This window comes from Hesperophylax consimilis, chromosome 5, assembly GCF_061612785.1.
Source record: "Hesperophylax consimilis isolate HC1 chromosome 5, BYU_Hcon_1.0, whole genome shotgun sequence".
In the NCBI taxonomy this organism is placed as follows: Eukaryota; Metazoa; Arthropoda; class Insecta; order Trichoptera; family Limnephilidae; genus Hesperophylax; species Hesperophylax consimilis.
Window position 1 is genome coordinate 24,646,311 of NC_142840.1, and position 26,139 is coordinate 24,672,449.

General features: G+C 36.7%; 1 protein-coding gene across 4 annotated transcripts in view; it reads right to left on the reverse strand.

The window, feature by feature from the left end:
* Positions 1–637: 637 nt before the first annotated feature.
* LOC149423684 (uncharacterized) overlaps positions 638–26,139 on the reverse strand; it is a 137,146-nt gene continuing 111,644 nt past the window's right edge. The window contains exons 4-14 of one of the 4 annotated variants that reach the window (XM_089631737.1): positions 21,782–24,136; positions 21,499–21,633; positions 20,407–21,069; positions 19,862–19,975; positions 12,262–15,684; positions 11,535–11,819; positions 7,438–8,436; positions 6,218–7,126; positions 3,290–3,619; positions 1,987–2,109; positions 640–773 (exon numbers count right to left, since the gene is read on the reverse strand). In XM_089631737.1, the coding sequence (XP_089487863.1) occupies positions 693–773; positions 1,987–2,109; positions 3,290–3,619; positions 6,218–7,126; positions 7,438–8,436; positions 11,535–11,819; positions 12,262–15,684; positions 19,862–19,975; positions 20,407–21,069; positions 21,499–21,633; positions 21,782–24,136 (9,417 nt within the window). In that variant the 3' untranslated portion in view covers positions 640–692. Of the gene's footprint in view, positions 774–1,986; positions 2,110–3,289; positions 3,620–6,217; positions 7,127–7,437; positions 8,437–11,534; positions 11,820–12,261; positions 15,685–19,861; positions 19,976–20,406; positions 21,070–21,498; positions 21,634–21,781; positions 24,137–26,139 lie in introns of all 4 variants that reach the window. The other 3 variants (XM_089631739.1, XM_089631741.1, XM_089631740.1) reach the window with 3 other exon arrangements.

The following is a 26,139-nucleotide window of genomic DNA, read 5'->3' on the forward strand; positions in this document are numbered from 1 at the left end:
TTCAATACATTTTATTTTTAAATAAAGACATAGTGGAAAAATAGTGCGTCTTTAAATAAAATTATTTGACTTTTGTATGAATGTGTGTCAATTTACATTGTTTTCAAGATGTATTTAATCATACAGTTTCATATGCCTTAAATTAATTTAAATCACATTTCTGCGTTAACTTACAAATAGTAAAAGACAAGCTAACTTATAATTAAAATGATGACTTGTAAAACAAGTAAGCAAGGTAAAAATTTATTTAATAATTGTACAGCCAATAAAAAATATGTGCGTTAATGGCACATAGAAAAATATATTAAAGTGTGTGAGAATTATTTTTAAATATCGACAAAATTTGAAAGATTTTTTAAAATTCAAGTTTAAGGTTGGAATTAATGTTAAAAAAACCAACACAGGAGTAAGACGAATATTTATAGAAGTAAAAAAAAATAAGTATACACATTTATCATAGTATTCACAACCATCAAATGAAACATTCAGTTCAGACAATTATTTCATAATTGTTATCAAACGACTTAACTAGACAAATCAACTTATCTAATAATTTAATCATGCATTCATTATTGGGTTTCCACAGGTTAATAATGACACCACTTCAATCCATTTATTCAATACTATATTACAAAAATATAAGTGATTGAGTGTCGTGAATTCTTCAAGAAATGTTGTGTTTCGACTTGTTCTTATCCAGATCCGTTGCTTATGTAGTTTCCTGCAACTCTTTGTCCGGCCCTTACAACGTTTTGAAACGTTGAAGCAGCTCCCTAGATGTCGAAAAAATATATTAAAAATCATCAAACTAAAAGGTTATAAAATATGAATTTTTTATCATAATTTTATTGGTTATTGTTTCTGTCGGGTTTATTAGATCGTAATAGGGTTGTTTTTTAGAGATTGATTGTTAAAACATTAATCCAACACCCTGTAGAGATATAACCTCATAAGCTTTATAAAATTTCCTTGTTAGTATGGTTATTTATAACATTTAGAAAATATGAAGCAAATGAAACTTATTCTACGAAAAGGTTATTTTTTCATTCTTATATAATATTTTTAGGTTATCAATTTAATAAGTATTATTTATTTTTTATAGGAAGTGGATATAAAATACAATAGATAAAAAATAACTATGCAAAAAAATTATTTCTAGAATAAAGCTTTTTTATGAGGAATCCTTTGCCAGCCCAGTGTTAGGTTCAAATTTTATATTAATTATTTCAAAACCCTCACATGCAATACAGTCATCAGTAGTTTGCCCGCTTTTAGAAACGGTTTGTCAGTAGGACAAAGTGTGTCAGTCCTGACTGATAGTTCTAATTCGACCATGATTTGTCTTCCGGTGACAACAGGCCTGTCAACCCCATCGTCGACAGCAATCCTTCACCGCATAAATCATATTTAGTCACTTTACTGGAGAGACTAAAACCTGCAGCATTTTACGCAAACGCGGCACATTAAAATTTGAGATGCGCGGTGAAATAGTTTTCATTGTGGAACAATTCCCTTGCATTTAAAAAAATTCATTTGAATTCTACCGATTCATGCTTCTAGGTACTATCGAATTGCATTTCGGGGTGACTTATGCCGGATGAAACATAGATGTAGAGTAGATGTGACAAAAATGGTGATGCGACATACACAGTAATGTAACATACACAGTGATGTGATATTCACCTAAATATGAAAAACACAGTTATGTTTAGTTATGTCATACACGGTGATGTGACATAGACGATGATGTCACATACACGTAGAGTAGATGTGACATACACCTAGATGTGACAAACACGGCGATGTGACATTCACGGTTATGTGACATACACGGTGATGGTTTGCGGTCAACGCTGAATGCCTTGCATCAACTTGCATGTTTAGTATCAGCCTTCATCTGAACAGGTGCTTTCGGGTGGCACTTTTTAGCTCTGAGTTTTACCATGTACAGGGGTAGATAACCAATGAATTAAAGTTTAAAAGAACCTGTATGGCCGCTCCGAGAAACTGTGAAAAGGCTCTGGTAACATTAACAGCAGCCGTGACTAGTTGCCCCCTACCGGGGCCGTTTTCTGCAGAATCCACAACTTGAGGAGGAGGCAGAGGAACCTGATTGACAAATCATTCAATCCCAAATGAAGTTTCATTACATTTTCACTGTAAGATATTTTATTTATTTTCATATGGCACACAAAAGCTTTCAAATTCATTTAGGAAGAAAAAAATCACGCCAAAACAATTCTGTAGCAAGAATATTAGTGTTTCATTTGAAGGTAAAGGTTTCTGGTGGTAAGTTTCTAATCATAAGATTCATAAAAGAGCAATACAACACATGAACGGATTTTTTCATTTTAATATTAAAATCACTCTTACAAACAACAAAAAAAATAAGAAAAAGGCTCATAAAATATTGAGAAATATTAAAAAAAATTATATTATTTATTTATTAGGGATTAATAATTAATGTTATCAAGTTTTTTCAACGCTCTTTAATCACCTTCGAGAGGAATAATCAACATAAACATTTCGTAACGATGGGTGACCTAGTGGAAAAACTGGATGCATACCATTCTATCCTTCTAATTAATCAAAGTTGCATTATCTGTGTAATACAATATGCTCATTTCAATATTCCTGTTTGCAAGGCATTAATTGTTAATAAGCATTGTCATTGTAGTCTTTTGTCTAACAGGGAATCTAAAACACTAAAAAGCCATACTATTTAGTGCAACTAAACTAGTATTGTCTGTTGGCATTGTCTTAGCATTCGATTTTCCAAGTCCTGAGTCATTGAATTTGTAAAATTATTTTTAATGGGTATATAGTATTTGTCTTGGCGTGGAAAGCAAATTAGCATTTTCATTCTTGATCTGGTCCAGTGTTTGTTTCATACAACATGTATCCCTAAAGGAAACAAGCAGGTAATCATGCAATCAAACCAAAATGGGTTCCTGGGAAACATGCATAATCTAATACAGTAAAAAATATTGTTGTCACGACATAGGTAAAACTTGTTTCAAAATTTGTCAAAAAAAAGTTAATGACTATGAAGGTATGGAGTGAAGATCTTAATTGATTTGGGCAGTGGACTTATCAGTGTAAGTCCCTTCTACATCCGGATAACACCTTTCTTTTTTTGAAGACACTCCAAAGGCATCCTCAAAAATTATGTGTACGACGACATAGTCAAAAATATATAATAATTAATAAAATTAGAGCAAGCCTTCAAAATAAAAGCTTTTAAACTTCGGTGAAATAATTAAGAAAAATGGTTAGAAATTCAACAAACCCTGCTGCCCTCTCTAGAGGGTCTTATATTAGTAGAATCCTCAGCATTGCCCACAAACGGGCCTGAGCCGAAGAGGAACCCTCCCCCTGAGGAGGGAGCGGCAGGCCGGGGTCTGTTGGCCACACTGTCTCCACTAGCCACGCTGGTCCCACTGGCCCCGCTGCCTCCAGTTGCCCCACTTCCCCCCACGGCACTCCCAGTCTGCTGCCATTGCTGCCAAAGCCAAGAGAGGCCGTCTAAAACGGGGCGGGCCTGTCTCGGTGGTTGGGTTGGACGTGGGGTCGTTCTGGGACGGGGCTTTGGTGTTACGATCACTTGATTCAGTAGAGCCTGGAAATATCATTTACAAGATTCATTTACATTTACATTTAGTTAACAATACATACATTTTTATTAAAAACACATTATTGGTTTTTTATTGGTATGACTGAGTATTGAACCCTCCTACCCAGGAACTGGAGTCAAAAACTCTACCATCCTCGCCAAATGCTGATCACCCGATCAGCATTTACTACATTTTTCCTACACAGGACCGAAATTTATTTTGTATATTAACTGCTATAATATCATCCAATTTCAGAGAAATGATTATATCTCCGCATGTGTGTACGTGATTACCACCAAAAGTTGTAGAATGCATTGTCATCGAGAATGTGAAAACAAAAGTGGAATCCAAATAGATGTATTTAAAAATATTTTTATTTTAAATCTTCAGCTATTTTGGTAAAAAAAAAAATTTTATTCTAGAGATCGAGGTGGATCATGCGATGTCCCTAATCTCTATATATTTATGGTATATATCCAGAGGCGGATTTGCAGTCTTGGCCGCCCTAGGCCCTAAGGCCCCAGACCATGTAGCCGCCCCTTTCTCAGTACCCATCATATTGACCAGGAGTATCCAAACTTTTCAGTAAGTTCCTAGGGTCAAAACCGTTTTAATTTTCCCGCCATTATCATTCATGGTTCATGGGGTGAGATTTGTCCAGGTCTTGGCGGCGGATACGTCTGCACACCTGGTGCGTGGCGGGCCGGATCGAGAGAGACTGGGTGAGGGAGGCCTTTTGACCTTTCCAGCCGGACTATCTTGACCCATCGCCTTGCACCGCAGTTGGAGGGATGTATTCATACGTATGTCACTCCTGGACACACTAATCCCCAGATTCCTACCCACCCCTCATACATTTTCCTTTTCAGATCTTCCTATCCTTCCCTTCCTTAAAAAGACCCTCCACACAGCATCACCTAAGATGACATAGGTCGTGAGGGAAAATATTTTCCTCAAAGCCTCCTGTGTGGAATTAATGTAAAAAAATACGCTTGCTAAATTCGCTAGTTCAATACTGTATAATTGTCGATTGTCGTGCGCTGTGCGCTGTGTGTGAACACGCTCTTGCATATCGCTATTTCGTACGTAGAATATTTAGGAAGTAATTTCTTGTTATCATCTGTGACTTTTTTGTCACGATTGGCCGCCCCTAATATCTGGCCGCCCTAGGCCCGGGCCTACATAAGCCTAAGGGCAAATCCGCCTCTGTATATATCCAAATCAATGCTTGTTTTTTTATAGATTTTTTGTAACCTCTTCCTCATTCTTATAAACAACCTATGTAACAGAAGAAAATATTACAACCGAGCTCTCAGTAAAAAGAAATAATCATGTATTGTTTCATAGTGCTTTCACACAAATTAAGTATTGAATTCTGTACGTCTCAATTTGAACATTAGAGTGCACAGTTTACACCCGCGACGTGCAAGTGGGTTACCTATAGAGCAGAGGTTCCCAAACTTTTTTGCCCCGTAGACCACTTGCCAAATTGTTTTTTTTCCGTAGACCCCCTAACTGCCGAATATTGAATTTTCCTAAACTTATTAACGTCCCATGTGATAATCATTAATTTTTTTTGTAAAAAGATTCCCTTCCCTTACCTGCCCTACAACTGGGTGGCGATATAGTTCCTCTGTTTTTGCATTGTGCAGACAGGGGCGCCCTTGTTAGGTATTACACCAAATGAAAATGGAGCATGATAAACAACTGGAATTTCTTTCTGTAGCTGGCCCTACAGAACTGCCCCTTAAGTTCTATGTTAGCGCTTATTCCAATCAGTTCTTCTTGTCATATGATAACCGATTCTTCAACATTCCATTTCCACTGTCCAAATGTCCTCAAACGTAGTTTTGAAGTCTGTGTGAAGTACATCTAAATATTACCTTGGACGTTTTTCAAAAACAAGTTGGGAAACTAGGAAAATTTGGGGCTTCCAATTTGCAATGTTTTGGTTCAATATATTAATTCTGACGAGAAAAGGAACGTAGACTCTATTTATATACCTCAATAAACAATTTTACAATATATAAACATACAAATATCAAATAAGTAATTTCTCAGTCTATTATTAGTATTACGTAAACTGTGTTATTTGTGTTAGGTGTATTGTGTCATTTACGGAACTCCTAAATATTGAAATATTGAAGACAATATTAGTGATTTTTAAACGAAAATCTGAAACAGAAAAATCAGAAAAGGAAACGGTCACATCTGGGACTCGAACCCAGGACCCTTGTCTTTCCGGGACAATGCTCTACCAACTGCGCTAATGGGACCCTATCCTCCTCGGTCACTTTTAACTGTATCATACTTCGAATAAGAACTACCAACATTGTCTTCATTTTTTCGCCGCACATTTTTATTGGCAACTATCTTTAAGTTGAGGTAAATGGGTGTCCTCTCGTATGTACCCCCATTTAATCTCGTGGACCCCCAAATTTTTGTCTCGCTGACATAGACCCCCAGCAAGCCAATATCGACCCCTGGGGGTCCATATAGACCACTTTGGGAACCTCTGCTATAGAGCATAAAACCTCCAAAGGTAAGAACATAAGAGAGTTTCTCTGTATTTATTTTACATGAATGAGAATAAATTTTCATACCGCTAATCTCAGCTGCTCCTGTGGTGTAGTTGGTCCAAATCCTTGTTCCTTCAAAAGTGCTGCTAAAATGGCTTCATTAGTCTTTCCATACTCAGTGCTGAGAGTGGCAGGCGCCTTGGTTCCAACCGCCTGTTTGTTGGACTGTGCAATCAATGCAGCCAGAGCTTTATCTCTGGTGAGCTCACTTGATTCTCCTGCTCCCTGTATCTTTAACAAGCTTTGAAGGAGTTGCGTATCTTTTTGAAATTTCTTGAGATCATCATCTATGGAAGAAGGTAAGGATTCTGTCGGAACTGGTGCTTGTGTAGTAGTGGGCGAAATTCTCTTCTCAGTGGTGGTGACTCTTTTAGGTGTCGGACGAGCCGTTGATGCTAACTGCTTCAAGATATCACTATTAGCCTCAATGTTATTCAGTGGAGACGGCGATGCCAATAGACTTTGTAAGAATTTCAAATCAGCAGCCTCAACAGCAGGATTCTTTCCTGATGGTTTCAAAGGGGCTGCGCTGCTCTGTTGCTGGGGTAGATTTATTTTTGGAAGGTTCTGTCCGGTAAGACTTAGTAAAGACTGTAAAAGTTTGGCATCATTTTGGAATTGAAGTATGTCATCTTGTAGAGCTTTGTCTCGAGTTGCTTGATCTAGATTGTTAGGGTTATTTGATTGGACTCCTTTGTTAGTGATTTGTTTGGCGCCTCTTGATGGATTTCTGGCGGGGGGTCGGGTCGGAGGGGGAGGGGGAGGTGTAGTTGTTGTGGTGGTTGTTGTGGTGGTGGTGGTTGTAGTGGTAGTTGTGGTAGAAGATGTCACCGATGCACGAAGTTCAGCCAAGTTCTTTTCCACAGCCATTGCTATCACTCGGTTGGCTAATGATTGCTCCTTGTTCTGATTTCCACTCAGGACAAGCTTCTTCTGCAACATTAAAATGATATATGACTAATGTGAGCAAACCTCAGAATGTATGACATATTACATGAATAATAAAATAATTTTTATCATTGATGATTGTCACGCTTTTACAAAACTATTTTGAAAATTTTGATATGTTTTGTATTAATAGTTGATCTAAGTGTAAAATAATAAGACATTTTGGTGATTAAATCAAAGCTAAGTTGGAATTGGTGTCAGGGGTTTAAAACAAAAATGAAATCTACTAATGTCAACTTCAAGGTAAACATGGAAGCCACTAAGATAAAAGGGTTATTTAAATTATAATTACTTACAAGATTGGTTAAGAATGCAATATCTTCCTCAACGGAGTATGTAGATTTCTCTGACGCAACAGTGGTAAATCGTTCATTTAATATATTAGGTTCAGTTGTTGTAGGTGCGGTTCTACGTTTCTGTGTACTTGCGGCGACACTTTGGTATTGAATGGGCTCTTCTCTTTCTACCTCAAATGTTTCAGGCTCCTCTGTAGTCGTTGTGATGGTGGTTCTTCTCTGCGTGGTGCTCGGTTGCGTGGATCTCCTCTGAGTTGTAGTAGGCGGCCTGGTACGAACTGTAGTGGGCTTGCGGGTTGTAGTGGTAGTTGGCTTGGGAGTTGTTGTAGTAGTAGTTGGCCTAGGAGTTGTCGTTGTAGTGGTAGTTGGCTTAGCAGTTGTCGTTGTTGTGGTGGTAGGCCTAGCAGTTGTCGTTGTAGTGGTAGTTAGCCTTCGAGTTGTAGTAGTCATAGTTGGCCTACGAGTTGTTGTCGTTGTAGTGGGCTTACGAGTTGTAACTGTTGTTGGTCTTCGTTGTGTCGATGTCGGTATTCTTTCTGTTCTTATTGTAACGAATTCGGTTGTCGTTGGATCTGGTGGAATTTCATATTGACGGTTAGAAGTGTATTCTCTAACGGTGGTGGGACCATTGCCAGATAATCTCGAAAATTCGTTGCTTATTATATTATTTGTTTCACTTTCAACAAATGCTTCAGAAGACTCGCTAGCAGAAGCATCATCTTCCGTTGTTACGATTGGATTTGATTCTAAACTACTTCTATTGATGAAATCAAGCATATCGTCAGTGATTGGAAGCTCTGTGGATTCCGTTGTAGCTTGACCAACAGTAATTGTGGTCGCTGATGGAGAATTTGCGGTAATTCTTTGAATGTAGGATTCTCTGCCTTTTCCAGAAGCACTATTCTTTTCAGTTGAGAGAATATCGTTGGAAATTGGTTTCCAGCGGAAAACGGCACTATCTCCAATATTTGTTGGTTTCTCGGTGCGAATTTTCTTTGTCTAAAAAATATATAAAATTATGTTTATTATTAACAACTAGCTAACCATCAAAACAAAACAACAAAAAAAGTTAATTAAATTACATATGTAAATATAATAATATTGTATTATTTAATTTGAACAATTTTGTATCTGTATATAGTTACCACTGGAAGAAGGTTTTTTGTTATTTCTAAATAATTAAATTATTGTTAAAAATGTCAACAGATTGATGTATCACCTTATATCAACTTGACGTGGTGTAATAACACTTGTACACATCACAACTAATATTATCTAGTTTTAAATATTTTCAGTTGTTGTTTCCTCATTTGTTGTTGTTTCATATTATACAATATTATGTACTTCTTATTATGTTATTTGCCATTTATCCTCCTCGGGCCCAAGACCATTTTTTTTTACTTATAAACTTTTTTCAACTGTTCTCACATCATAGGTATAAACGACAATAGTTCACTCAAACTAATTTCGAATCAGTATTGATGCTCCCGGCTGATAAGATGGGAATCTTCATTATCAGATACTTTGGGTCTCTATCGAAAATAATGAGCAGGAAATATTTTTTGAGCATAAAACAGCAAGTGTCATTTGTGAAGAGGAACGGACGGTCCAGACGGTGGGGGGTAACGATATGGATATATTTGAAAATAATTTGAACTTAGCTTTAAAAGCAGTGGCGGCCGGTGGTCAAAATATGTGGGGGTTCACCGGATTGCAACATTAAGTCATAAAATAAATTAAATAAAGGTACATACCTATTTATAAAGAAGTTCTATTCTCTGTTCATTTTGTTTAGCAAAGACCTCTATCAATGCTTAACACTGATAGTGCGTTCAGTCTGTCCTGGCTCAACGTGTTAAAAGATTTTATTCTTTTTAACGTTGAGAAACATCTTTAGCTTTCAACTGAGGTCATTCCAAAGGTCACGAATGGTGCACAAAAGTTTTAGTAATTTCACAGTCTCGGGAAAGTCTTCTAATAAACAAGTACTATAAAAAAGTTGTAAAATTGATAAAGCGCCGTTAGCTTTTGAAAAATCGTCGCGGGCGTAAATTGCACAGAGTTTACCTTTTAGGTACTGAACTTTATTTAGGAAGTCATACGTTTTAAGCGTCACATTGAAATCATGTTCTGGGAAATTTGACCTGTATCGATTTTTATTAAATAGCTCATTATGGTGTTTACCTTAGGCACGGTAGCCTGAATCCAATTGCATTCTGATGTCAACTTTTCCTAAAACCTTTAAGCTCAAAACTTTTTGTAAATGTAAATGATAAGAATTATGTTTTTTGATTTTTTCAGAAAGGTGAGTTACATCAGTAACACCGCTGATTGTCTAAACTGAATCAACATCGTAAATTAAACACGTAAAACAAAATAAAATATTCAATTGATCACATGCACAGAGCTACAAGCTTTGTTATACATTGTTTTGTTAAATGATCGAGTAAATTTCTTCGATCCAGATTTGCACTCTTATTTTATTATCAGTTCAGGTTTTAGGTGGACCGGCATTTTTTATTATCACTTTATTTTCAAAACTCGACCTATTATTCTTAATGTATTCCACATTCAAACTCATTCTTAATTTATACGTTGAACAAACACAAAAGTAATCATAAATTAGTATAACATGCAATTGATATGCCTTATTAATAATTGATATACAAGATCGATATAACCTGCAATTAAACTTCAAAACTTTCTCAGAGTAAGAAAAGTTTTAAATTCAAGAGACAATGCCTGGCAACGGCGAGTACTGACTGAACTGATAATAAGTAATCTGACCATCACTCATCTCTTAATGACAAGTTTTATCCTGTATGCTTGTATCGAAGAAGCGTAACATTCGCTGAAAAATAGCAGATGGTTAATTGAAACAACGATATCGACAATAATATCAAACATACGCGTTTTAGTTTAACTTTCTACTGAATAAACCGTTCCTTCTGATGTGGTGGTAAAACTCCGAACGCCGTTCTTGATATGGTATTATTTGCAAAGAATAGTATGTAATGGTATGGACCCACGCTTTCGACTGTTCCACAGAATATGCGACAAAGCAGTTAAATTTTGGATCGCAATCGAAAACGAACTGCTACGAACATAGGCACAAGTCAAAGTCGGTCTGCAAGTTAAGCGCGCTTAATAAGTAGGTACCTTTTGAATGAGATATTATAACCGAACCGAGTTTCGTATTGTGATTAGCCATGTCGGAAATCTTGTTGGTTGTTCGGCGCTCGGGAGCACATATTAGCTGGCCGCCACTGTTTAAAAGCCGTATGTAAAACTAAACTAGCCGAACTATTTCCACCTATTTTATAAATGATTATTGTCAACAACAATTTAATACATTTTTGTTAATATTAATATTTGGTGGCTGTATGTATGGAAATGTATGGCAAGCAATATTGTGGGATAGGCCACCACCACCACATATTATATTCCTCATGTGCAACAAGGTTAACGTAATAAATAAAATTAAAATGTCACATCTTAGAGATTTGTAGTAGAACTCTACTTTACCAACCCTCACTTTAAATTAATGTTGGAATTTATGAATTCTCCAGCCCTCGCAGAAACTCCCCAGGTCCGCCATTTGTATTAGATTTTTATTTATTTATTTATTTGGACATTCATAGTACATTTTACTATAAGTTATAAGGTTCGAAATATTAAATTATTCATAATTCATGTACCTCTTACGTATGTCCTTAAAATGTCTTAGTAATTTCGTCTGGGAAGAAAATTATCATTCTTAATCCTTACTAATGATGTAGGTATGAGTATAATAACAAAAAATATTTATTATGAAGAAATTGTTTGGAGAGATGAAGAGAACAATTTTAAACCAGGAAGAATTTGTGTGGATTTTCAAGTCAATAAGAATTGGAAGGTCACGAATTGTAATCAAAGTTTAGTGAACAATTACGTGCAAATGGTTTTAAAATGATTTATCACGCCAAAAAAATTGAAAAAATTATTTTTGTGTGTTACCAAAGAATCATAATAATTTTAAAGTGTAGTAATTTGTCGGATTTGTAATAAAGGCCGATATCAACATTAATCAGTTAGTATATGAAATAATGTTATATTACCTCAGGATCTATATCTAAAGTAAGATATCGAGTGGTGGTAGTTTTGGCAGTAGTCGTTGTCCTCATATTTTCCTGTTTAGTAGCTGCCGCTAAACTGCTCAGTAAAATATCTTCTATCCTCGGCAACTTGGCAGTCGTTAAGAGACTTGCAACGTTCGATTCAGTTGAGGAGACTATAGGAATATCTACTGCAGCATCAGTACTCGAGGTATTTTCCTCTCTATTTCCTGGTATAGTAGATTGTTCAGTGTTTAATTCTTTCCCAGTTCTCTGTTTGGTTATTTCCTGTAATTTTATTTGAGAAGATTAGAATGATTCTACTATTGTCTCCTGTGTCACCCTTTTACCCGTTATATTCAATATTTTAAAATATCAAGCATTGATAAGGGTAATCATTATAAAAAAGTTACATATTTGAACGGAATATTTTGATAATATGTTGTTCCATGTAGTCAGTACTGTTAGTAAAAAAAAAAACATTTTTAGTATGTTGTTTGTCACTAGTTCGTAGTTTAATACTAGAAGAAAATACAATTGGAAAGTGGATTAATATAACAAACACAGTATGTATTAATATTTATTAGTAGGTAAAAGATAGGTACAGAAGTATTATAATATTTAAACGGTTATTAGACAAAGGGTTAGATACCAAACAGGCCAAAGTTCCTACGGATTAAAAGCAAGCTAGCATTAGCGAATCCATTCTCGCTGAAAAAGGCAGAAGTACCATTGATTGTGTGTTATTTACAGGAGCATCCTTCATTGGATTTGAGATTATTTCAGTACTCGGACGACTGACTGAACTCTCAACCAGTTTATTTTGTGTTATTTCATTAGTATTTATATCGTCCACAAAGTTATTTATTGGTATTATAGACTCGGGGTTTCTGTAAACAGCGCTAAATGGATTTCTCAGGCTTCTCGGATCAATCGGCAGAATGTCAATCCGTTGTCTGAAGGGCGGCACGTTAGTTCCATTAGGAAACTTTCTTAGTACGGTGTTATTGGATAAAACTCCAAATATAATAAAAGGACTTGCTTCAGTGAGGGTCTCCAATTCGTTATTGTTGGGATTCTTTCGTACCACAGTATTGTTGGGGAGAACTCCGTATATGTAATAATCCTTTTTGGGTCGGTTTGTGGTACTACTCTGTGTCCCGGGAGAGGCTAGTGGTGAGGGGTTGGACAATCTCGCCAAATTCTCAGATATTGTACTGGGCTTCTTACTCCAAGCTGTAGGATACGGAGGAACCCACGTGTACGACGTGGATGTTGGTGTTTCCAGTGTAGTAGTGTTGAATGTAGTGGTATCAACTGAATCTAATGAAAGTCTTGAAAGGAGACTAGGCATAATTGTAGACATGTCTGGTGGTGGTGTTTGTGTATCCATTGTGGTTAATGTTTCATCTTGTGTAGTGTCAATCAATGATGGTGTTGTAGGGGAATCTGTTGTTAACAATGATATAGGAGTATCGGTTTCAGTAGAAGTTACAGGAATATCTGTAGTTGCTGATAATGGAGCTTCCATAGTCAAAGTGGATAGAGGAATATCTGACGTTGATGTTAAAGTAGCTTCAGTTGTTGAAGTAAACACATCTGCAAAAGGATCGTCTTCTGATGATGTTGATGATTCTTCATTTACAGATGATCTAAATGATAAATTAGGCACCTCTCTTGTTAATGCTGGTATGGAAGTATCGGTTTCAGAAGAAATATCTGTAGTTGTCAATAATGATGCCTTTGTAGTCAAAGGGAATGAAGGAATATCTGAAGTTGTTGATAATGGAGCTTTTTTAGTCAAAGTGGAAGGAGAAGTATCCATAGTTGTTATTAAAGACGCATCAGTTTTTGATTCAAACAGATCATATTCTGTTGAAGCTGATGTTTCACCATCAGCGGATGATCTAAATGATAAACTAGGCACCTCTGTTGTTGATGCTGATATGGAAGTATCGGTTTCAGAAGAAATATCTCTACTTGTTGATAAAAATGCCTCTGTGGTCAAAGGGAATGGAGGAATATCTGAAGTTGTTGAAAATGGAGTTTCTATAGTCAAAGGGGAAGGAGAAATATCTGTAGTTGTTGTTGAAGAAGCATCGCTTATTGATGTAAACAGAGCATCTTCTGTCGAAGTAGATGTTTCATCATCAGCGGATGATCTAAATGATAAACTAGGCACATCTGTTGTTGTCAGTGGTATGGATGGTGCATCTGTTATTAAATCAAATGGCACATTAGTGGTCGAAGATGTTGATTCTGTGGACTGATCAGCAATGATGTCAATAAATGAGCTGGATGTCGGTGTGTTTGTAGCAGTAGTAGTCGTAGTGAAAGTATTGTCATTCACTGTGGTGGATATATCCAATGAAGTTTCAGTTGAAATGTCTAATGATTTTAAATCTTGAATACTTGTTGATTCTAAATCATTATTCAAACTAAAGTTCTGTTCTATAATTGCATTAATTGGTGCATTTGTTATTCCATCTTGAAAAGAATTGGTCGTTACAATCCCTTCACTTAGATTTCTTGTGCTGTCTTCAGATACAATACTGTTGAGTGGAGTGGTAGATTTTAATACAGATCCCGATATTAACCCATTTTCAAGTGAATCAATGTTATTGTCAAGAATAATCTTCTCAATGTCCCGAAGCAATTTTGCTCTGCGTGACGATCCCGGCAAGTTACTACTAGAAGCATCTATTTGGGTGGAAGCTATTCTATTAATTATGGTTAGTAAATCAGAGTTTATCTCAGAAAGTGTTGCGGAAGTAGATGGACTTAAGGTTGGTATAGAGGAATCTGTTGTTGTTATTGGAAGTTCAGTGGTCAGAAACATTGTGGTCATGTCCATGGTCTTAGTCGTGATTTGGTCAGGAGAAAATGTGCTTGGTGTTTCAGGAAACTGTGAAGTTGGATTATCAGAGGTAATTGAATTACTGAAGCTGTCTGTCGGCAATACCTCAGCATCATTTGAAGATTCGGTAAATATTTTATCGGATGTTGTTATAGTGGGAATAGCAACTGAAGAAGGCTGTTCAATTCCCAGGCGACTGATTAATTGTGGAAGAGTGGTGAAGCTGAAGGCTGAATTATCGATTGAAGTCTCGGTTGACAATTTTTCTAAAGATTCATTCTCAGTATTGGTTTGGGGAGGAAAATTTTCTTTAAGTAGAGTGTCATTTTCTAAATTGACAGAGGTATCATTGGCTACAAAGTTATACAAAAACGCAAAGTTAAAAGTGTATGGAACCGCAGCTTCATTTGAATTTGAATCCGCTATGGATTGAATTACATTTGAATAGTCTGATCCACTTAGTGTAAAACTAGTACGATTCACCACTTCACCAGTTTGTTGATTGAGGGCAGTGTTTGAATCGAATTCAATGGATACTTGTGGTTGTGGTTGTGTGGTTTCTTGCGGAGGAGGGTTTGTTTGTGAAGAGGTTGTGATTACTTGCTCTGTGCTCGGTGTCATTATTGGGGTGATAGTGTAGGGCTCTAGAGAAGCAGTCGGTGCAGCCCGTTGGGTGGTGGAGTACAGAATTAAAGTAGCAAATGGTTTTCTATCAGTAACTGGTCGTGTAGTGGATGACTGAAGAGTGTAAGTAGAGACTGGAGGGGCTGTTGGGGGAGCCGTGGGCGGGGGTGTGTCAGGCTCCATGGGAGAAGTTACAGATAGAAAATCAATTGAATTCTTATTGAATGTCGTTGTGGGACCCAGGTTGGCTTCTGTAGAAAGCTGTACAGGTTTATTAGTGGTTGTTACCTGAGAAGGTTCACTCTCAGACTGTACAGTGAAAACACTTTCGGTAGATCCTCCATCTCCAACTGAAGAATCTCTACTGCTAATTGTTTCTGTAGTACTCACTGCAATTATTTTATCGATCGAAGCTTTTCGTTCTTCGGAAATGCTTTTACCGGTCGTTGTTAAACTAGCGATTTTCGGAGTGGATGTCAAAATGTCGGCTAACGCGTCAAATATAGAAACAGTGACAGATGGAGAGTGGTTCGACGTTTCCACGTTGATTAATCTGGACGCCATAATGGACGACTCTGCGGTAACCAGGCTGTCGGAAGCCGGTGTGCTTCTTGTCTGACTGAATGAAATTATTTCAATATCAGGATAGATATCATTCTCTTCTTCTTTATCCTGCAATGAAAGATGAGCTTGTGCCTTTATAAAACAATGAAGGTGAAAACACAACAAGAAATACATAAAGGATCCTGAAAAGAATTGAGGACTGTAGAAAAAGTTATTTCTTAATTACAGATTTCAGATGAGAACAAACAAATACATAATATAGTTGCATAAACCACACCCATTTATTTAAGAAGGTACAATAATATCAAGAATTGAAATACAAATCTACGTAATAAGAATAAATAAAGAAATACAAAACTTAAGAATAATACTCCAAATACTAATTCTTGCTCATATGGAGCTAGGTTTAGTTTTCGCATTTAAATAACATTTTGTTTTACAATACTTCTCAACAAGTTACTTTCAATTTTTTATTGTATTTATATTATGCCAAACAAAAACTGGTTCTTAAAAATTTTAATATTGATTTTTTTTTCCTTTAACCTTTACAACACTGGCAATATCAATGCACAATCTATCCTATCACGCAGAACATTTTCTCACAACGTATAAGTTTTAGCGAAACTTCATGGATCACATATGGAAAAACCACATATGAGGATAGCCGCAGATGGATCACAAATGCATGGAGAATGTTAAATACCGATTGATTTTTAAAATTATCTTTCGCTCACAAAAATAAATCTATGTACTAAGAGGGATATTATCAAAACTGCTCAAAGTTAAAAAATTATTGTATCTGGCACTAAACGTAAAAATTTATTTGTAACAGAGATTGCATTCTTGTGACAGACAATCTTTTCTAGTTACTATACTTATGTTTTATATATGTATTATAGTTTGAACCATTCAGCAGTTTACATGTTTTTTAAATCTTTATATTTTTATAAAATTGTTTTTCCAACCTGTCTACAAATTATGTACACACATATCGTCGCTGTGAAATCAAACCGGCATATATGCAAAAATGGAGATTTTGAGTTATTGGTGTCAAAAAATTTCTTTTTTTCCCTTCTATTTTTATGTCGAACCGGCATGTCGTATAGTTGAATAAAAATCTGTCAGATGGCGTTGGGCCGGTATGCATTTACGCGTGAATCGCCATTTTTTTTAGCAGAAGACAGACCTATTCCGCAATACGCCAGTTGCTTCAAAACTTTCAAGGGGGAAATGCGTCCATCATGTAAGTAAAACTGGATTATCTCACAATAGTACATTTTTATTACTACCAAATATGACTTATTGTATGACTTATTGGCAGATAATCCGGTTTGCACTTAACAAAAGCGTTTATAGCAGCCTCAACTAAAACAAACCGGCATATATGCCAAAATGTCTGACCCGGGTAAAATTTCTCCCGGTTAAAAAAATAAATTATAATAGGCAAATTTAAAAAAAAAACTTTAGCAAACTGAAAGATGCGAAACTGCGGTGAGGAATACGAGTCTAAAACCCGTGGAAGAGTGAACCAACGAAGCATGAAGCCTCCTTGCCACAACTGTAAACGCAAGTGTTCCTAGTCATTACTACAGATCTCAAAGTTCTCGGGAGTATACGATGGTGGAAAATCTATCGCCGATCACAGAGATTATCTAATATAACAGAAAGAAAGGAGTCAATCCTTGCAGGAATCAGCTACTACCAGTACAGAGGTTTTTTCAAGTCATACAAACTTTCACACTGAAGAAAGATCAGTGTGATGTTTGTCTCATTTACGACGGCAACTTTTACTTCAAAACCTCCTACGGATCACATGCCTGGGAGGAGGCGAAGAAAAGGAATAAACGGGGCAATGGGAGCGTGAATCCTGTTCTGATGCACGCTTATTCCAAGAGACTATTGATGAGAAGAAGAAAAATGGTATCCTAAAGTTAGTTACCGCCGGGATAATACCGTCAATTCAGATTTCCATAAACGATTGGGAAACTTTGAAGTTACCAGCAAAGGAAAGAGCAGTATTATGTTAATTGTTTATAAAAAAAATTGTGAAGCAATAAATTATTTTTTCATTGACAACATTGTCTTTTTTTATACCTTAAACAGGTTCCAAAAGAAGAAGCCACTGTGACACAAATGCAAATATTACACTGATTTTAAAGCCATACTGGCATATCTGCATTTTACTCTTAATTTAAGCAATTTTCGATTTATTTGCAACTACTACTTCAATAAGCAGTATTCGTCTAAATTTTATTCATTCATAAGGTGGCATTGAGGTGAACCAAACGGACGTAAAAAGGAAAATATCATATGCGAAATCTTTAAAGCGCTCTGGTGAAAAACAAGCATTTTGCAGATATGCCGGTTTGATTTCACAGCGACGATATGTAAACCCAACTAAGTTCACTAATATTGTGAACATACATAGAAGCGAAAACCTCTTCATACAGAAGGTGTAAAATTATACATGGAATCTCAAGTTTCCTGAATACTGACAGTATCCACTGCGTCAATAAGGCCAAGTTTTTTTTTCGTAAAGCATAAGAAAGAAGTTTAAACACTACCGTTCACAAATTTTTGATATCTATTTTGTAAATGTTTCATGGAAAAGCGAACGCTGTAAATTAAAAGACTTTTTGAATTTTGAAAGATGATAATACCATGAATAAACTAAAAAATATTAACAGATATCAAGAATCTGTAAAATAACAAATATATAATTATTGTAAAATTAACAACCAGTGGTTTTCAAATAACAAAACCATTTAAATATGTTGGTACACAAAGCTATAAACAAAATTTTGAGAAAAAGATAGGATTCACTCTAAATACTGAAATGCTATATAAAAGAACAACTAAGTATGTTATGCAGTGTTCCTTCAATGTTAGTTTTAAACATAAAACACATAAATGAACTTGACTATAATAATGATTACATTACATAATGATGTGCCAATAAATGAATGAAGTGCATATTTGATAACCACGCTTAACATAAAACTAGAATGATAATAGTTGATAAAAGAGATTAATAATGGTAAGATGAAATAAAATGATGCAAAGCTATAATGTGAAGGTTTCACTGTGAATGAGAGTGCTTGGGTTAACCCTCGGTTGGTGTTGGGTGGAGCGTATGATCTGATGAATAGATTTCCCTTGCAAACGACCGTCAGCCGCTACGAACCAAACAGGTTCTGTGAGAGAGTCCGCAATAGGATTGTCCGTTACGAAGAATTTCAGCCAAGCCTTTTGGAGTTGTACCAAAAACAAACCAATTTTGTTCATGTAAATATTTATCGACTTTCTCGATAAGTATATTCAGGGACTACCCTACTTTTAGTCATGGGATTATAGTTATCACTCATCGCTAACAAACCCACATTCTTATTTATTGCAAGAAAAACAAAATTGATTTGTTTTATGTGATATTATTTTAATTGACTGAAAGTTTGTTAATATGAACACAGATTAATGATGAATCAAATGAAATGTATTCTTTTAACAACTGCAAAATGTGAAATCTTTGAACAAAATTACTTAATTAACTTCTTTTCTCCATTTTAAATTTTAAATTTAATTTAATTAATATTCAATTATCTTTGGCTTTGTTGACATGTTTAGGTTGTGACAATGTTGAAATGGATAAGTTGATAGTTTTTAGTCACAAATGAACACAAAAACTAAAATTACCAAACAAAGAGGATTAGTCAAATAGTGAAATGGAATGCGCAATGAATGTGACATTAAATGATGTACTGAATCTAAGGAATGTTAAAGTGAAATTTTTTGCTTCAAATTTTTGCTTTATTATATAATATTTTTCATGACTACTACAAAAGTTATGGTAGGTACAAATAATGTTTAAAAAAAAGCATATTTCGTATCACTTTTTAAGTTAATTGACTGCAAAAGTGATAGCATATAACACGGTTCTATAACCCTTTGCAACCGGCAAAAAATTTTAAAATTGTGATGTGCCACATTGTTAAAGCTCTTAGTTATGATCTCATAGGTCTGGGCGACTTACTGGTTGAAACATGGGCGCTTGAAAGTACCCTAAATAAGCAGCTCCCGCACGTTCAATCGACACCGTTTCCGTTCACAAAAACAAATTTATTTTCTGTCTTCAAACACAAACTCACTCTCGTATGAAGCCGGTTGTAAAGGGTTATAAGGTTTTATGACTGTAGTGATCTTAGCTTTCAGTTCCTGGTACCTTTTCGCTTAGATTCAGTATGTTTGAGATGACTGATTAAATGATATGGAATTAATGCAACGCTCTTACCATTGTGGAGGTAACAGTAGGAACTGTTGGCTGGTAGACAGGGGGGCCCTTCTGCAGGGGCGCTTTATAGCGAGAACTAAATCTATTATACCTTTTAGCAGTATCTTTGAACACCTTAAAATATAAAACAACACGAATTTGTACATTATTTTTGACAACCCTGCTGTGCACAAATAAGCTTTAAATAATTTACAGTAAAAAAGGATGACATTGTGGTTGTATTGTACATAATATAAATGAATGAAATATGTGTAAACGTTGACTTGAAGCGTTGTTTTCTGAAACATTCTCCCAAAGGAAGAGATTATAGTTACATGGTTTATTTGTTATATACATTGGAAAAAAGCTGTGATTGTTGATTAGGAGAAATTAAAACCTGCTTTGAGGGATATTTTTATACATTTTTGTTGATAGTCAGTCATCAAGGAACGATTTATTAAACAATGTTAAAATGGGTCGGTATTCTGTTATCTTCGTTAGATTCAGTTTACCTATCAATATGAGTATTTACATAAATTATGCGTGTAGTTTTATAAAATACTTACTTGGCTTGAGTATTTTTGAGTGCTCTTTTTACTGTCGTTGTCCGAGCTGCTTTTGACAGTGTCGTCGAGTAGATTTGCTCCGTTATTCGGTTTGTCGTATCTCCTTTGATAAGTTCTCGGTGTCAATCTTTTCGGACTGTTCGTTCCAGCAGGCTTAATAGTTCCAATAGGACTTTTCGTGGTAAATGTTTTCATTTTGTTATAACGCGTTGGGAATTTTCTCACGGATTCAGTGACTGATTGGATTTCTATGCTCGCTTCTGATGATGGTGGAATTTCCACAGCATTATTTTCAGACTCTAAACTACTAATAGTTGAATCTTCCAAAAACTTCTCTGTTGTGGGTTTAGTTCTGGAATATAGATTGGCCCGGAAAGACGGAACAGTTCTTTTTGGTTTAAAAGAACTCACTGACACTTCATCCAAAGGATTAGGAGTTGCTGCCTTTTTGGGACTATTTAACCTTGTAGCATTGAATTTACGTTGACGTACATATTTGTTGGCGGTAGTTGATGTTTCTGATGTAACTTCTGTTGCAATGGTTTTACTAAGTTGGCTGTCTTTTATTTTCTTCTTCAGAAGAGAAGTGACTTCAGTGACGTCATCAGTGCTTTTATCTTCAGCGTCACTGCTTGATATTGGTGATGTTTTGTGGGCCCGAAACTGAAAACAATGTTGCAAGAATTATATGTATTAATCCCATCCGAAGTTATATTGTTGAAACTGACCACACCGACTGAATTATTTGTTGTGTGAACTTGTCTTGAATTAAAAATGGAATTTATTATTATTTTTGTATTTATTAAAAAATTAAAAGAAATGTATTCTACTATTTATGTAAAAATAACCATTTTGTCAAGAGGCATAAATATGGTGGCCTGAAAGGAAGGCCTTCTAAGATAGCGGCCCTAAATTGTGGCGTCTCGGAGGGAATGGGTTAAGTATTGAATAAACATCCTCCATATGTTAATACGATGAAGTAGTAGGGACAGCCCTATTATTAGAGCCTGTTAGATAGTTAGCTGAGATGAAAGTGCTTCAACTGTTCAACAGGCAACTTAATAATATGACATTAATCCAAATAAAACTTACCCTTGGAAACTTGGTTGTTGGTGGGTTGAGAACATTAGGGGAGGACTGAGAGGCATCTGGTTCACGCAAATTCACAACAATTTGAGAAGCTTTCGTATAAAGGGGGTCCTGTGTAGTCGAAGCACTAGCCTGCTTCTACCAAAAAATGATTCAAGGATTATTTTACCAAATGGAGCCAAGTAAATTTAAGAAAATGAATGTCTGATGAAACGAAAAATGTTTGGTAGGAAGGTACCTAATGATAAATGAATGATAACAAAGAGAACGAAAGTTGATTACTTACCGCAGCATTTTCCTTGGCTTGGAGCAGCATCTTAAAATGATCTGGATAATTTTCATTCTCGTAGTCGTCAGCAGGTTTTGAATCTCCAGAAGAACTCTTTTTATTTTCCCCTACCTTTGGCCGAAAGTTTCCTCGGCCGCTAGCTTCTTTATTCTGGTTTGCGTCTGAACTAATTTCTATTTTCTTTACCAATTTTTTTCTCATTTTTCTACCGGTCGCTAGAGGAGAATTGCTTGAAGATGTAATAACATCTGGGACAACAGATGTCGTTAGTACATCGGATCTTCGACTGGAAATTTGCGCTCCTCTAGTGTTTTCAGTGGACGATGTTACATCTTCCTTAGCGTTGATAAGGGTTTTACGAAAACTAGTGCGACGACTCAAATTAGCTTTGGTTGTTTGAGGGGGGTCTGTTGTAGGGCGTGTTACTCTTAAGCTTCTCCTGGGTAACGACGTTACAGTTTCCGTCCTCTCAAATAAAGCTTCTGTGTGCATAACAGTCTTGGTAGTTAACTGTCCTCTACCACGCAATCTAGACCGGCCATTTTGTGTGGCAGGAATTGCCGTTGAGGATATTTGCCCCCTCTGTCGTTGTCTGGGCTGTAATGAATTTGAAGGACTCCGTGTGGGATTTCGGTTCCTGCTTCTTGAAGTAGTCACCTCTTGAGGAGCTCGCCTCTCGGGTTTCGCGATTGTAGTCGACGTTCTTTTTTCGAAAGTGGTGTCTTTCATAATGTTTTCTGCTAACTTATAGTCATATTCTTTACTGATTGCTCCACTATTCATATCCAAATTAAGTATTTCAAGTTTGGATTCGTCTATCAAATTGGGACTGGGAGTGACTAGTTTTGCGGGGCTCGATGTGGGCTCGGGTACTTTGACAGAGCTAATAGTCATTTCGTTTCGGATGGGTTCGGGTCGATTTATAGAGCGTTGTGTGGGTTCGGGACGATTTGCAGAACGCACAATCGGATCAGATGGGTTTGCAGGGCGTACAGTGGGCTCAGATTGACTTGGATAGCGCGTAGCAGGTTCGGGTCGATTAGTTGTGCGCACTACGGGATCAGATGGGTTTGCAGAGCGCAAATTGGGTTCAGGTTGACTCTGAGAGCGCCCAGCCGGATCGGGTCGATTTGCAGGACGCACAATGGTTTCGGGTGGATTCACAGACCTTACAATAGAATCCGGGCTTGCTGAACGCAAGGCTGGTTCGTGTCGATTGGCGGATCGCACAACAGACTCCGATGGTCGTACAGAGCGACCAATAGTTTCAGGTGCAAAGCGCGAATTGGGTTCGAGCCGTTTCGCCGGTCGTGAAGGAAGTTCCGGTCGACTTTCAGAGCGCAAATTCGGAATGGATTGACGGCTGGTTGATTGTTCGGGTTGAATTTCATTCTGTACCAAAGCATCACTTATGATTCCAGAGCGAACGTTAAGTTCGGGTCTTCGCGTCGGTCGTGTAGGAGGTTCCAGTCGACTTTCAGAGCGCAAATTCGGAATGGATTGACGACTGATTGATTGTTCGGGTTGAATTTCATTATTCGCTATAGGATCGCTTAGGATCCCAGATCGAACGTTGGATTCTGGTCGCCTCGCCGGTCGCACACTAGGTTCAGATCGACCTTCAGAGCGAAAATTCTGGTTGGATTGACGATTGATTGGTGGTTCGGGTTGAATCGCATTATTTACTATAGAATCGCTTAGACTTCCAGAGCGAACATTGGAATTTGGTCGTCTTGCCGGACGAGCACTAGGTTCAGTCCTACTTGCGGAACGGGAAGCTTGCTCAGATCGACTTCCGGCGCGAGGAGGGAGATCAAGTCGTCTTCCAGAACGCGCAGTGGCTTCCGGTTCCCCCGTTGGCTTTCTCCGACGGCCCCTGTCCGCCGCTGTAGCCGGGGCTACTTCATCTGTCGTAGACTTGACTCGTAACTGGGTCGACAGTCTGTTACCTTTTGGAAGTGGGACTTCATTAAAACTAACCTCCGGACTAGATGCAGCGGCTACTGGCTGCCTGGGAGGCAAAACCCTCGCTCGTCGAGATTCTGGAAACCCTCCGTTACTTGTTACGGGAGCAAAGGGCGGTTCTGACGAAGGTTTCCTTCTTGGTTCGTTTCTCTTTATGCTCTTGGCACTTCTTGGAAGCGATGGATCAGGATTAGGAAGAACAACATCCATATTAATAGGAGGATCTATCCTTCTTCTACTTTTTGGTCCATCCACTCTTCTTGCATAACTTTTTGCTTCATAACTAATTTTCTGTTCACTTCTCATCTTGGAAGCATCCCCACTGACCGCGCCATCCTCTCCATCTTGCGGCGTGGTAGGAGCGCTCGCTCTCGTTCGAAGATTTCTCTGTAACAAAAATAAATCATTATAAGGTTTATGTGTTTTGTAGACGATTCGTCAAAAAATCACTTAAGTTTTAATAATAAATGGGGCTTGTTCAATTGCTTATCAAGACCAAGGAATTTTTCATTTTGTTGGTTGGGAATGCCTTGATAGGTCAATCTACTTCACTTGGGTGGGTAGATACTAAATACATAGTATTTGTATCATAAACAAGGTATTTCACGAGGAAAGTTAAAATCGCAGATAATTATATAAGTTTAAACGTAACATTATATAATGTTAGTAATATACGAGACGTGTACCAAACGTTTTACTTTTCCGTGTGTCTACAGCAGCCCAGACTAAAAAGTTACAAATAAAATAAATCTCCTCGGTCACGACTAAAGACTTTCATCACTAGCAATTTGGCATAAAAGTGAGACAGGTGCAAACTAAGCCGCAGTGGCGTACGGTATCTTCTAAGAATATCTTTATAATATGTGTAACATAATATTAGTTTTGGGTTGATTTTTCACTGCGACGCAAGGCGATGGGTCGAGAGACCAGTTGAAGAGGTCAAAGGGTCTCCCCAAACCAGCCTCTCCTGACCTGTCACGCCACGCAGCTGGTAGGCAGGCGCTGGCAGGCGCTGGCAGGCGCTGGCAGGCGCTGGCAGGCGCTGGCAGGCGCTGGCAGGCGCTGGCTGGCAGGCGCTGGCAGGCGCTGGCAGGCGCTGGCAGGCGCCTTCTGAACACAACTCTCCCGGCGAACCCGAGTGACCTTTGGCGGAGGTTTTGGTTATCCAATAATCCCGCCTCAGAATTTTTTTAAATATCCTGGGAGAGTAAAATATAATACTGGTGGGACGATTGGAAAGAAATGAGAGGTGAAACATCATACGATTATTGGTGATTATTATCTTAATTATAGTTTGTACATACTGTTCATGTTTAGGGGACCTTGGTTCGCTAAAAGTTTTTACTCTAAAAGTAAATAAAATCTTCTAGTAAAATACAAACAGCGTATTAATAAAAATATTTTGACAACAACGTTAGAAAAATTTATTATTACAGTTATTTTTTTATCTTATATCGATGGAAAAGACAAAAACATAGTATAGTATCTACAAATGTTGTTTCATTTAATTCACGAATAATTCATATTAACGCCACCATTAATGAATTAAGTTTGTAATTCAGTAATTAACTAGTCTTATTAATATGTAAATAATACCCTGTACCTAATGTAACGGCAAATTCTAATTACTGCTTTACACCATACTTTTTTTCATACTGATGAATTTTTTCGCTTTACACGATCATTATTTTCATACTTAGGCTTTCATATGTATAGTTGAGATTAGAGAAGAAATAATGGTAATTATTCGGAATCGCTGGACAAGGATTATATGAAATATTTTTAAATAAAACCTTCTGATTTACCTTAATTACTATAAAAGGAATCTGACTGCATTTGGGATATTTTTAATTTTAGCATTTTAATTTTTAATTACGTAAATCGAAAATTCACTTTCGTTGTATGGGATGACAGCTGGAATGGTTTCTGTTGATAAAATTTTCTTTTGTTTGTATTCCTGATACGAGTGGCTATATTTTTTACCATGTGCAAATACTAGGTAGGTACTATTTTAGCCAAACTCAAAAAATAAAATAAAGATATTTAGGTATGTTTTATAAAATAGAAAAATTAAAAAAGGTGAGGTTATTATAGGTTAGGTTGGTTTATTATTAGGATTTAGGTTAGGTTAGGATAGATTGGATATTATAGGTTAGGTTAGATTATTATAGATTAGGTAGAATTATTATTAGGATATAGGTTAGGTTAGGTTAGGTTGGATTATTGTAGGTTTGGTTCGATTATTATAGGTTAGGTTGGATTATTATTAGGATATAGGCTAGGTTAGGTTAGGTTGGATTATTATTACGATATAGGTTAGGTTAGGTTAGGTTGGATTATTATTAGGATATAGGTTAGGTTAGGTTAGGTTGGATTATTATTAGGATATA